This window comes from Panthera leo, chromosome B4, assembly GCF_018350215.1.
Source record: "Panthera leo isolate Ple1 chromosome B4, P.leo_Ple1_pat1.1, whole genome shotgun sequence".
In the NCBI taxonomy this organism is placed as follows: domain Eukaryota; kingdom Metazoa; phylum Chordata; class Mammalia; order Carnivora; family Felidae; genus Panthera; species Panthera leo.
In genome coordinates this window covers 44690867-44703043 of record NC_056685.1, presented here as the reverse complement: position 1 = coordinate 44703043, position 12177 = coordinate 44690867, and the positions used below count along the sequence as shown (strand labels likewise).

Genomic DNA, 12177 nt, shown 5'->3' with positions numbered 1-12177 from the left:
GGTCTGAGCCCCGCATCGGGTTCTGTGCTGACAGCTCAGAGCCTGGAGATGGTTTGGGATTCTGTGTGTGTGTGTGTCTCTCTCTGCCCCTCCCCCGCTCATGCTCTGTCTCTGTGTCTCAAAAATAAAATAGACATTACAAGGGTTTCTCAATCTTAAAGGTCAAAACTCAGGGCCAAGAGTTAGATGCTTTATATTCTTACTTTCTCATATATACTAACATGAAGAGATATAAAATGGCAAATAATGAGCAAGTTGGGAGGAGACACAGGAAGAGAAACCAAATGGGTGAAAGGCTGCAGAGCCACAAGGAAGTGTACAATTTTGTACCTGAAAAACAAGAAAGACTAGTTCAGGACACGTTTGGTTGGAGACTTGTTTTGATACCAAATGTGAGAGGAAATATATAAACTTCAAAAAGAACAAGGAATAGTGGGAGAGAAGATATCAGAAGGGACAACAGTGAGATCATTCCTTCGTTTTAAACCAACTTAGATAAAGAGGTAAGAGAAAGCAAGATTTAAGAGAAAAAAAAATGTACCTTTGTCAGGATTAACCAGGAAATTTAGATGACAATTTCTATGAAGTTATTTAGATAATAGCGTTTAACATTAGCATTTGGTATAGAAAATCAGCATCTGTGAGGCTACTTGTTTAAGTGTTTGGTATATCTTGCCCCCTCGAGATGTGAAATGTACCAGGGATATAAATGGAATCTGGGAAAGCTTAGAAAAGAAGGAGTGAGGTGCTAAAGAGCAGTAGTATATATGTATAAATGAATATTGTCTACAGTGTTTGGAAGGCCTAATTGGTATGTCCCCTTGATAAAGTCTGGGTGTCAGAATACAGCCTACCTTGTATTCTGAGCCACAACTGTGGTGGTGCCCCACGGGGATGCGTTGACCAGGTTACCAGGTTCAAGATTACCAGTTACAAGGCAATATCATACTATCTTTTTTCTTAATTTTAACAACCACAAAGTCACAACATTCTTTAATTCTTTAATAATTTCTTTGCTCTAAAACTTTGCCTCACGGGGACAGAAAACTGCCAGTCACTGGTTCCTTCATCATCAAGGACTGGAAATGACCATCTTACCCTCTTTTTTTTTTTTTTTTTTTAAATGTCATTCTTGTTTGGCAGTCATGGACCTCAATCTCTAGCTCTTTGGTCATGTATAGATTTTCAGCTTCTTATCCCTTGAATAGCCTGATGTTGGAGGGAAAGGATTGCAGCAAATCAGCATCATCCAGATGCAATGGTTTTTAAATGCTTTGTTGGCTGTGCTAGAATCATTGTGACACTTCATAAAAATAAAGATTACCAGGTTCCTCTTCCTAGATTTTGGTTAAGTACAGCTGGTGTGGAAAGTGTGTGTTTTTCAAAAGCTCTCAGGCAATTAATTCTTATCTGCAGCCTGGCTTGAGAATTATTAGTAGAATTTGTGGTACTTCCTATGAATTAGAATACCTCGTTCTGGTTACTACCACTCAAAACGGTGTGGCTTTACGTAATCATTTAGATTTATCGCAAAGATATTTCCCTAACTCACCTTAGTTATTTTAGGGACAAAATGAGATGATATAAAGCTCTGTGTAAATTCATTAGTATGGCACTCAATTTCACTGTGTATATATTACCTTGTTTGGGTGATTGCTGCTAGAAACTTGAAACCGGCTTCCTTTTCTGATAGCTAGCTGGGTCCTATCTGAGAGGAATGTAAAATCAGGCAGGAGTCAGAGCTTGACTCAGAGCGGGTGATCATACTTTCCAAACCTTATTAAAGCTATCCGGATTATTTGTTCAGTTTGGTAATCCTAAACACAGTGCAAAAATGTGCGATTCATTAGAGTGCCTTGGAAGTGATATGTCGTTATCAATGAGGCTTGTTCAGAGTTGAAAATGTCCTTGTCTTTTTGAGGATTCCTAGGACTGTTTCTCCTTGTCTGTGACTCGAGCCATGACCTCAGACAGCTGATCCATCTTTATCTTATGCTGACAGGAATTTCTCCAGGATAAGCATCTGTTCCATGGGGATGTGGCAGCCAGGAATATCCTGATCCAATGTGATCTTACTGCTAAGCTCTGTGGATTGGGCCTGGCTTATGAAGTCCATGCCCGAGGGGCCATCCCAGCTACTTACCCCATACCTCTCAAGTGGCTCGCCCCAGAACGGCTTCTGCTGAGACCAGCTGGCATCAGAGGAGATGTGTACGGTTTGTTCCTGCCCTTTGGACTTCTTCCCTTCTTTTTTCTTTATTTATTTTGGGGAGATAGAGAGAGAGAGAGAGATTGAGCGTGATGGGGTGAGGGGCAGAGAGAGAGGGAGAGAGAATCCCAAGCGGGCTCCCTGCTGTCAGTGCAGAGCCTGATGCAGGGCTTGATCTCTCTAACCGTGAGATCATGACCGGAGCTGAAATCAAGTCAGAGCCACCCAGGTGTCCCAGACTTCTTCCCTTCTTGACCTAGGTGTCCTCCAGTCCCTGACCATGACTGTGTCTATTGTCAGTTATGTCTACATGTGAAATCTCTATTTAGAAGTCAGACAGACTCTCAAGGGGAAATGTGTGTTTTGTGACAGAGCTCATATTGGGCATTTGGCTACAGTCCTTTTTAGTGTCTTTTTAAGTATGACTCCTGTATTAGATTAGCAGCCATAATTAGGAAAGAGAAAAGAAAAATGAAAAGATTATTCATACCAATATCCAAGGATTTAATCTAGTAGAGTCCCCTTTATCTGAAGGAGGTAGGTCCACTTAATCAAAAGCTGTTAAACTAGTAATTATTAAAATAAAAAGAAATATACATACTTCAAATAATTTATTTTGGCTTAAAACATATAAATATGTATGTATTGATTGGTCTTTTAGGGGAGGGCCAAGGCTTTTTCTATGAGGATGGACCTCCTAAATGAAGTTATACATTGTATTTCTTGTGTAAAAGCATTCATAATACATTATTTTTGAGTTTTTGCGTGCGATGATTCTGAGTGAGAAATTTGAAAAAAATTGTGAAGCAATTTGACTGCAGACATTGATTATTATTTTTTTCAATTTTCTACTGTTGGCTCTCCCACACAATTGGACAACACTTTCTTTTTAGCAGCTTATTTTTATAGAATACTTTCAAAGCATCCAACCTAGTTTTCAGGAGCTAATGCATTTTTTTTTGCATTGATATTTAATTCATTACATAATTACATTGATACATATGATGGCGTAAACAGTATTGTAAAGAATCATGATTGGTTTTTGGTAACCAGATAATTCAGCAGCTTGGAGAAGCACAGAGAGGTAATATAGAATATCTTACTAGCCTGAATGTTGTGAGCAGCAGAAAAAATTTAGAACATCAGTTAATATGGTGAGTCAATCAAAAGACTTCCACTGCTGTTTCACTCACATCTGCTTTTCAGTAGGGGTCTGGGAGTAATAAGTTTAACTGGGAAATATTGCTTGTTTAATGATGATGTTATAGAATAGTGAAATATACATCTCTCAAATCATATTGCTCTGGCAAATATCTATTCCCATTATGTGTAACGCTTGCTCTGTTAATGTGTTTCCTAGGTTTGGGCAGTTAGAGCTATTGAGGAAATAGTAGATAAATGATTAAAGCCTCACTGGGATTTGTGCTAAGAATAAAGGTTAGAATTTCAGCAGGAAGAAATGGAAAGGATGAAAAGGATGCACAGTGTCATTTCTTTTTGTTTGCGTAGATGTGTTTGTGTGTTTCCATAAATATACACACAGTGTAGCAAATAATAATAAACATCCATTAATGTGAAATGTAGAAGAAAGGAGACATAAAGCCAGTCCACAAAGAGATTAGACTTGAAGGGGATTGAGCAGCAGTGCTTTCTAATTACGTTGCTTATGTTATCAGACACCCTTAATTTCCCCTTCATTGTCTTCTTTATAGGGTTCTTATTTGAAGACCTCTGAGAGTTGAAATGAGCTCTCTTTAGGAAAGGCATGACATCCTTAATTTCCCCTTCATTGTCTTCTTTATAGGGTTCTTATTTGAAGACCTCTGAGAGTTGAAATGAGCTCTCTTTAGGAAAGGCAGAAATAGAAACTAAGTAAATGGCTTTGTTTCTTTCACAGCTGGTCCTTTGGGATCCTGCTTTATGAGATGGTGACTCTAGGTAAGGAGGGTCCCTAAAGTAGTATGTACCTGGATGCAAATATCCAAGTATGTTTATTTGAGTGGGGGGTGACATATTCTATGAGGAGAGGTTTCCCTACAATCTCAGGTTTTAACTGGGCTGACATGAAATCCCCCTCATCCTTTTAGCTTTTTTTTTTTTTTTTTGCTTTCTTTTCCTTAACACTTTACCAATTCCAAAGCATATTTTAAAGTCCAAAGAATAATTCCAAGGGTGATTTTGTATAAACATAAATGTATTGTCCTGAGATGTATTAATCCATTTGATTGAGAAAATGCAGTATTTTCCCGTGCTTGGGGAGTAGAGGGCACGTCTCATTTCTCACTTTGCTTTGTTACTTTTGTAAAGACTCAACATTATCCTAAATTTTCAGGTTTTTTCCTCCCAAACAACTTTTCTACCCCCCAGACTCTCTAAGCTGTGTCCTTACTTGATCACCAGGGAACACTTACATTGTCTCTGGTATTTTCCCCTTGGCTCCACCTTTTGCAGGCAATTAGCCCCGGTGCATGAAGAGTCATGTTATAGTTGGTATTCTAGAGGACCTAAGGTTCCCTTGCTGCTCTCCTTTTTTTCCATGCCAACAGGGGCACCGCCATATCCTGAAGTTCCTCCAACCAGCATCCTGCAGCATCTCCAAAGAAGGAAAATTATGAAGAAACCAAGTAGTTGCACGCATACCATGTAAGTGGCTTTTAGGACCTACTCTCCTCTCATTACAATGCCTTTTTGATCCCCATCGATCTTGCCCTTCTAAAGTGGCTCAGATGATCCCTATCTGTCCTTTATGTGCTAATATACAGCCTTAGACATACCTATGCGGTAAAATACATCTGCTCATATGTCATATATATTTACATATGTGTATATGTGTGTGTATATCTGTGTACACACACACACAATGTTGAAGCAACTACTGAGAACTATATGAGGGTTCTAAGTAGATAAAGTTTAGCTCTTTCAGAACCTTCTAAAATAGGTAAGGAGGGGACCAAATCCAACGCAAATATAGTAGTGTTTTGTCTGTCTAAATGTCAGTATCAGTCAGAGACTGCCAGCCTCAGCTCTAATATGGCTGCCATAAAATCCATTCCCCTAGTTACTCACTGGCTCTCATTAGCATTTAACTTTTAAAAACTATGGACTATCTATTTTTTTCCAATTCTGATCAAATTAGAAGTCAACCAGAAGAAGGAGGGTAGGAAGAAATTAGAAAGATGGGAGGAATAGCCAATAATGTCAGCAGAAAGGGACAGCTGGCGAGCCAATGCAGAGGCAGAAAATGGAAAAATTAAAAATTACACACAGAGTTTCAAAACCAATGAAGTACAAAAAGGGCTTGTTAAAGAATATAAGGAAAGGTTAAAATATTTATAAGAAGTCAGGGGAGAATATATTAATATACATTTCTTATAAAATTATTGGTATTTATAAATTTTTCAGCGTTGAAAGGGTAAATTTCCATCACCTGAGTTTCACATCAATGAACAGTGACTGTATCAAGCAGATTATAAGTGTTAAATATCATAACTATATATATATATGTATACACACACACACACATACACACTCACACACATGCATATATATATAGTATAATAATACTGCTTGGATACACTGGAATGATTGTTGAAAACTTTCTTGTTGACTTTTTTAATGTGTAAAAAGCTGTCCTTTATATTGGCGGGGGGAGACACTGAACCAATAAAGTATCTGATCTTCAAGAATTTAGTATTGGGATGAGGAGATATCTAAAAGCAATATGAAAATCAACACAAAATGGGAGGCCATATAAAAGAATGATGAAAAGTTCAGACTCAGGTCATAGAGTCAAAAAGACACATGTTCACTCCTAGTCCTGCTACTTTACTGAACATTGTTGACTTTTCTTGAAATACGTATAATGATAATCCTACCTCAATGTTATTGTGAGGCTAAAATAAAACAATGCATGTTAAGTTCCACTACCATGCCTTATAAAATAAGTAAGTTCTTGCTAAATGTTATCAGTGTTATTAAATTGGCATCTTTTACACTGAACGACAGTGAGGAGTGTGGGAGACGCAGTGTGGGCTGAGGTTTTTAAGGGAAGGTTGAACAGAAGAATTGAGACCTAAAACAAACCTGCAGGAAATGATGACCATAGAGGGTATTCGAGGAATTGGGCATAGCACCAGCAAAGACAGAGTTGGGTGTTAAAAACCACATCTAAGGCATTGCAAGACACTGACTTAGCTGGAGGAGAGGGTTCAGTTAGGCAAGGTCTCTGAGGCAGAGAAGCTAGCAGGGAGGATGTCAGCTTTACATGGGAGCCACTGTAGGTTCTTGAGAGGGATGAGACATGAAAAAAGTGTCTGATAACAGACATTATTCATTCTTTGTAAACTGGGCTGAAGAGAAGACAGCTTAAGGTGGTAAGTACTTTTATCTAGATTAAGGCAATTTCCTGGAGAAGCTAAATAATAAAAGAGGGAAATGGCCTGGGTTAATGAAAGGAAATATCTAATTAGCTAGATTACTCAAAATAATATGAATCATATTATTCTTCTTATTGTATTCTTCTTCTTCTATTTCTTATTTTCCTGGCTTAGTGTAGCTTTTACTGGGAGACACCCTATAGCCATGGCCTGTCATGCTACAAGTCAGTAACATCTAAAGATGAGAAACACTTAACTTGTGAGAGTTTTTGGTAATAGAATGAAAACAACTGCTTTGTCATACCGATTCCAGTTTGAGAAATCCTCAGTCATTCCTACTATAATTTTTTTTTTTTTTTGGAGTTTACTTATTTATTTTGAGAGAGCAAGCAGGGGAGGGGCAGAGAGAGAGGGAGAAAGAGAGAGAATCCCAAGCAGGCTCCGCATGGTCAGCGTGGAGCCTGATGCAGGGCTCCAACCCACGAACCGCAAGATCATGACCTGAGCGGAAACCCAAGAGTCAGACGCTTAACCGACTGAGCCCCCCAGATGCCCCCAGTCATTCCTATTATAAAAAGGGCCCTGATGAGAAGATGATGTTAAGAGATTTAGTATTAGGAAAAGAAAGGAATATTATTCCCTGGGAAGAATATGAGAGGACAATGAGAAGTAGATTAAAGAATCGCGGGGTGGTGGTTGTTGTTAAGTTTTACTGGAAGAGATGTGTTCCTCAAATATTTGCCTTGTCAAGGAAGTCGGTTTCTCTTACTCCCCTTTCAGGTACAATCTTATGAAGTCTTGCTGGCGCTGGAGTGAGGAGAGCCGCCCTTCACTCAAAGAGCTACACTCACGCCTCGAAACTGCCGCTCGATCTGCCAATGACAAGGCTGTGTTGCAAGTGCCCGAGCTGGTGGTGCCTGAGCTGTATGCAGCTGTCGCAGGTATCAGCCTGGAGAGCCTCTCCTACAGCTACAGCATCCTTTGAAGATCCTCGGGCACGAAACATTGATGGGTGATCACATCCTATTGGAAAGAACTCCTCCAAGGACAGAAAACGGCTTTCTAGCGGGGCATAAAGGGAGAAATAGGACCTTCCCCTACACATTTCCCTGGATACCTGAAGTGATGCGAGATGAGGCTCTCCACACCGTCTACCATGGAGACTGAGGAGTACAGTTTCATCTCTGCTGTCTCAGTCCTGAAGATCCAGGGTAGACTGTGGTGGATAGTAGCGTTGCAAAGAAGGGCTTGGAAATCTCCAGTGTTTGTCTGGCATTGCACTCATAAGCTGGCCCTCCCACCATAGGCTGGTTTCCTCTTGAAGCATACCTTTACCTAACTTATTACAGGGCCCAGAGAAGTTGCAGTCAGCTGAGGGAATAGAAAGCTGACAAAGAAGTTGATGAGAAAGAGAATTAAAAGGAGTATAGATGTGGACCAAGGTCATCCTTCAAAGAGGTGGTGGAGGAAGGAGATAAAGTTCTTCAATCCTGGTCCATCCTTGCGGGACTGGAGGAGAACCAGGAAGGAAAACTTCTGAGCTTCCCTTTGGGTACAAATAGGAGAAAGATGGTCTCCTTTTATCTACTTATGAGACAAGTGAACTCTGCTGGAAATACTTTTAACTAGAAGCTGGAGGGGTCCTTTCATGATTAAGAACATTCAACATCTATTGTTCATCAGACTAGCTTCCTGGTCCCCATAAGACTAGGGAAACTGAGCCTAGAGAGTCCATTAGGCTGACAATGAATATACAGTTGACCCTTGAACAATATAGGTTTGAAATGTGTGGGTTCCCTTACACATGGATTTTTTTTTCTTGATAAATGCAGTGCAATACTGTAAATGTATTTTCTCTTATGATTTTAACATTTTCTTTTTTCTAGTTTATTTATTGTAAGATTACAGTATATAATACATAGAACATACGAAATATGTGTTGATTGACCGTTTATGTTTTTGGTAAGGCTTCTGGTCAACTCTAGTTAAGTTTTGGAGTCCAAAGTTATATACAGATTTTTGACTGTGCAGGTGTCGGCGCACTTAATCCCTGTGTTGTTCAAGGGTCACCTGTACTATGTACTTAAAAAGTAGGAAATGTGAATGCTTAGTAGTCCAGAAGGTCTTTAAAAGGGTTAGAAAACTATGTCATCTGAGACAGAAGGATGGTAGTTTCTGCTTTTCAATCATTCACTGATGTACTGTGAAACTTCATTAAATTAATATTTATTGGGTAAAAATAGGATTTTCTAGTAGATAGCTGCCCAAATCTCTATAATAGGGAGCATGAAAGTAAATAAATGGAAATTAATGTCAACAGAAAAATTCAAGAGATAATCTACATTGCCAGAACACTGATTCCTCACGTGTAAATGGGGATAATACCTACCTCACAGGGTTGTTGTGAGGACTGAATGAGAATATATATATTTGGACAATATTTGGCACATATGTGCTCAATAAATGGTAGTTTCGTTATTTTTTCCCTTCCTACTCATATCTATTTCATTTAAAATCTGCTGTAGCCAAAAGGAGAACCTCAGTCTGCCAGTAACACTACAAGGCAGGACATGCTTAAAGGTGGTATGATACAGGGACGCCTGGGTGGCTTAGCTGGTTAAGCGTCCGACTTCAGCTCAGGTCGTGATCTTACGGTTTGTGGGTTCGGGTCCCGCATTGGCCTCCGTGCTGACAGCTCAGAGCCTGGAGCCTGCTTCAGATTCTGTGTCTCCCTCTTTCTCTCCCCCTCCCTTGCTCACACTCGGTCTCTCTCTGTCTTTCAAATAAATAAGTAAATGTTAAAAACATTTTTTTAAACAAGTCTCACATGACTAAAATAATGAGGTCATCGTTTTTGTGTGAGCTTCTGGATGATGATAGTAGCCTCCTACTGTTTAAAAATACTGAAAATATCATGATGATGACAATTTATCTGAACAAGTTATCTGTGATTTTAAAGAATATTCTGGGTGCTCTGGAGGGACATCTAAGGCTGCCATAGGAAACATAGCTGGCAGCTGAAAATTTTGTAGAAGTTGGAATCCTGATGGAGTCACGATGAGTCATTCAACTGAATAATGATTCTTGCATCTGTAGGAATACCACAATGATTCCTCAGGATTTAAATGGGTGTTAAGCTGCAATAGGGAGAAGGGAGATAGAGTGGCTTGGCACAAAATGATAAAGTCCTATGGAATCTCGTTGTTTCTTGCCTGTTCACATAAGTCAGATTTACAAAATACTTATGTATTTATTCAAATGTTTTTAAAAAGGTGTTAGGGCCAACTGTGCCAGGCATTGTTCTAGATGTTGGATAAAACAGAGGGCTTTTGATTACAGTCTGGAAAGAGACTGTATGTATATATTTGTGTAGGTATAATTATAAATTATGGTTAAGCGCTATGAGGAAAAAGTATAGGATAGTAGAATGAGATATAAAATGAGGGCCTCCCTGAAGAGATGGTATTTAAACCCAGACAAAAAGTGAGGAGAGGAACCATCCAGGAGAGGGACTATATGTGTGAAAACTCTGGGGCAAGGGAAAAAAAAAGCATAATTTATTTGAGGAACTGCAAATAGGCAAGTGGATGGGGACATACTGAAGTTAGGAGAAAAGTGGTGCATAATTAATGGGAGAGCTGCTCTTTCATACTGCATGTTAAAATATGTTCTGGTAGGAGGGAGATCAGCAATCAGATGATTGCTATTTAAAATTTGACCCATAATTTTATTTGTTTTTCTGGATACAGGTTTGGAAAACTGGATTCAGTAATTGTTCATTCTAAGAAAACTGGGTCTTTTCCTCACTTGGCCAGGCTCTTTCCAAAAGGAGGATTATATTTCTGGCATTTCGACTGGTCAGACAGTCATCGTATTTCCGAGCTAATGAATGGAAAAGAGAATTAAAATATCTACCATTCAATTATGTTGAATCTGGGATAGCCTTTGTATTATTGTTTTGATTCCCTCCTTCCCTTGATCCCGTTTTCCCAATTTATGCTTTATTGTTCAAAACAGCTTCTAACACAGCCAGGAACTGAGCAAACATCCACCTGGATACAGTGTCGAATTCAAAGTTGAAAATGTGGTTTAACTTAGAATAGTCTGAAACAGTAGTTTCAAATCATGCTTAGGCAGAACACTAGTGTTTTTCACGGTAGATTTAGGTATTTTATTATTAAAATGGAATAATTTCTTCACCATTTTTAAAGAAAAAATAAGCTAATGGACAGAATCCTCTTAATCTTAACCTTTATATAATAATTTTTATTAAATTTTTGCTTTACCATATCTCATTTGAACAAATAAATAGGGCAAGTACAATGGAAAACTGGGGATTTTTAAGTATAGCTTAATTTAGAGACTGTTTTTACTTGTTTTGAAAATAAGGGTTAGCGGTCGTGCTTTGTGTTAGAAGCATATAATATTGTCATACACTGGAAAAAATTATTAGTTTGAATGATGGAATTAAATATATCATCATGTCATAATAATGTAGCAATAGTGTTCACCATATATGAACATATCTGAGAAACAATGATGTGAAAATTTTGGTATTTCTGCAGGACAGTGTTTCTCTTACTAAAAAAGCAATACCACTGAGTGATTAAAATGACATTATGTTAAAATTCCATAGAGAAGGTATTATAGAAGAGAGAAGAGAAAGGTGGGTGGATGGAATAAAGGTTGAAATAGACCATCTCATTCTGACAGTAAAAAAAAAAACTTTAAATTACCTTAGACTGCTGTTTTAGATTATATAATATTCTTGATTTATTACTCTGGTCCATTTAATGGAAGGAGATAGTCCTGGAAGCTTTTGTTCTGTAAATACAAAAGTAAACTATTCAAAAGCTACTGATTATGAAAAGAAAAGAAAGGAAAGGAAGAGAAGAGAAAAGAGAGGAGAAGAGAGGAGAGCAGCCGAGAGGAAAAGAAAGAAAAGGACAACAAAAAACCTGTCCTCTCTAGTGTTTATCTCACGAAATTCATAACATATTTCTGAAAATTATAAGTAGGAATAACTTGATAATTTTAAATAGTGAGGCAAAAGGCAAAAGAAGTGTGAGGATAAACCAGATTTGAGAGACCAAAAAAAGAAAGAGTTTTAGATGCAGGGAAAATCAGAACGTTTAAAAAAGACTAAATTAACACTTAAGAAATAACCATCTCTGACCATAGCCCTCTGACTTGATTCATTACCATGAAGCTGAAAACACTAAACTTAAAATTCATTATTTTATCAGTGAATATTGTGTATTTGACTAAATCATGAAGCCTTATTTTCAACTGGAGTTGGAAATAAAATGTGTATTTCTTAACTGCTTCAGAAGGGTCTTTTAAAGCTAACCACAGATAGGTTACATTAGCGAAGACAGAAATAATTCTTTACTTGGCTTCATTTAGGCCGCCCTAGACATTTATTTTCATAAATGAACTGTGGTGATACTAGTAAGTATACTCTAATTTGAAGCCTACAGCAACTGGGATTCAGATTTATCAATGTTTGAAAAATATTTTCACTATTTCCAGCCCAACTAAAAGTGTATGAAATGGTTCTTTTATAACTTCACTGTCCAACATGGTAGCCAA

At 38.1% G+C, this 12177-nt stretch overlaps 1 protein-coding gene across 1 annotated transcript in view; it reads left to right on the top strand.

Annotated features, from left to right (window-relative positions):
- The window catches only part of STYK1 (serine/threonine/tyrosine kinase 1), a 44726-nt gene extending 35701 nt beyond the window's left edge, over nucleotides 1-9025 (top strand). The window contains exons 7-10 of the mRNA XM_042945809.1: nucleotides 2003-2211; nucleotides 4107-4147; nucleotides 4756-4852; nucleotides 7366-9025. Coding sequence (XP_042801743.1) covers nucleotides 2003-2211; nucleotides 4107-4147; nucleotides 4756-4852; nucleotides 7366-7570 — 552 coding nt within the window. The 3' untranslated portion in view covers nucleotides 7571-9025. The remainder of the gene's footprint in view (nucleotides 1-2002; nucleotides 2212-4106; nucleotides 4148-4755; nucleotides 4853-7365) is intronic.
- Nucleotides 9026-12177: the final 3152 nt, after the last annotated feature.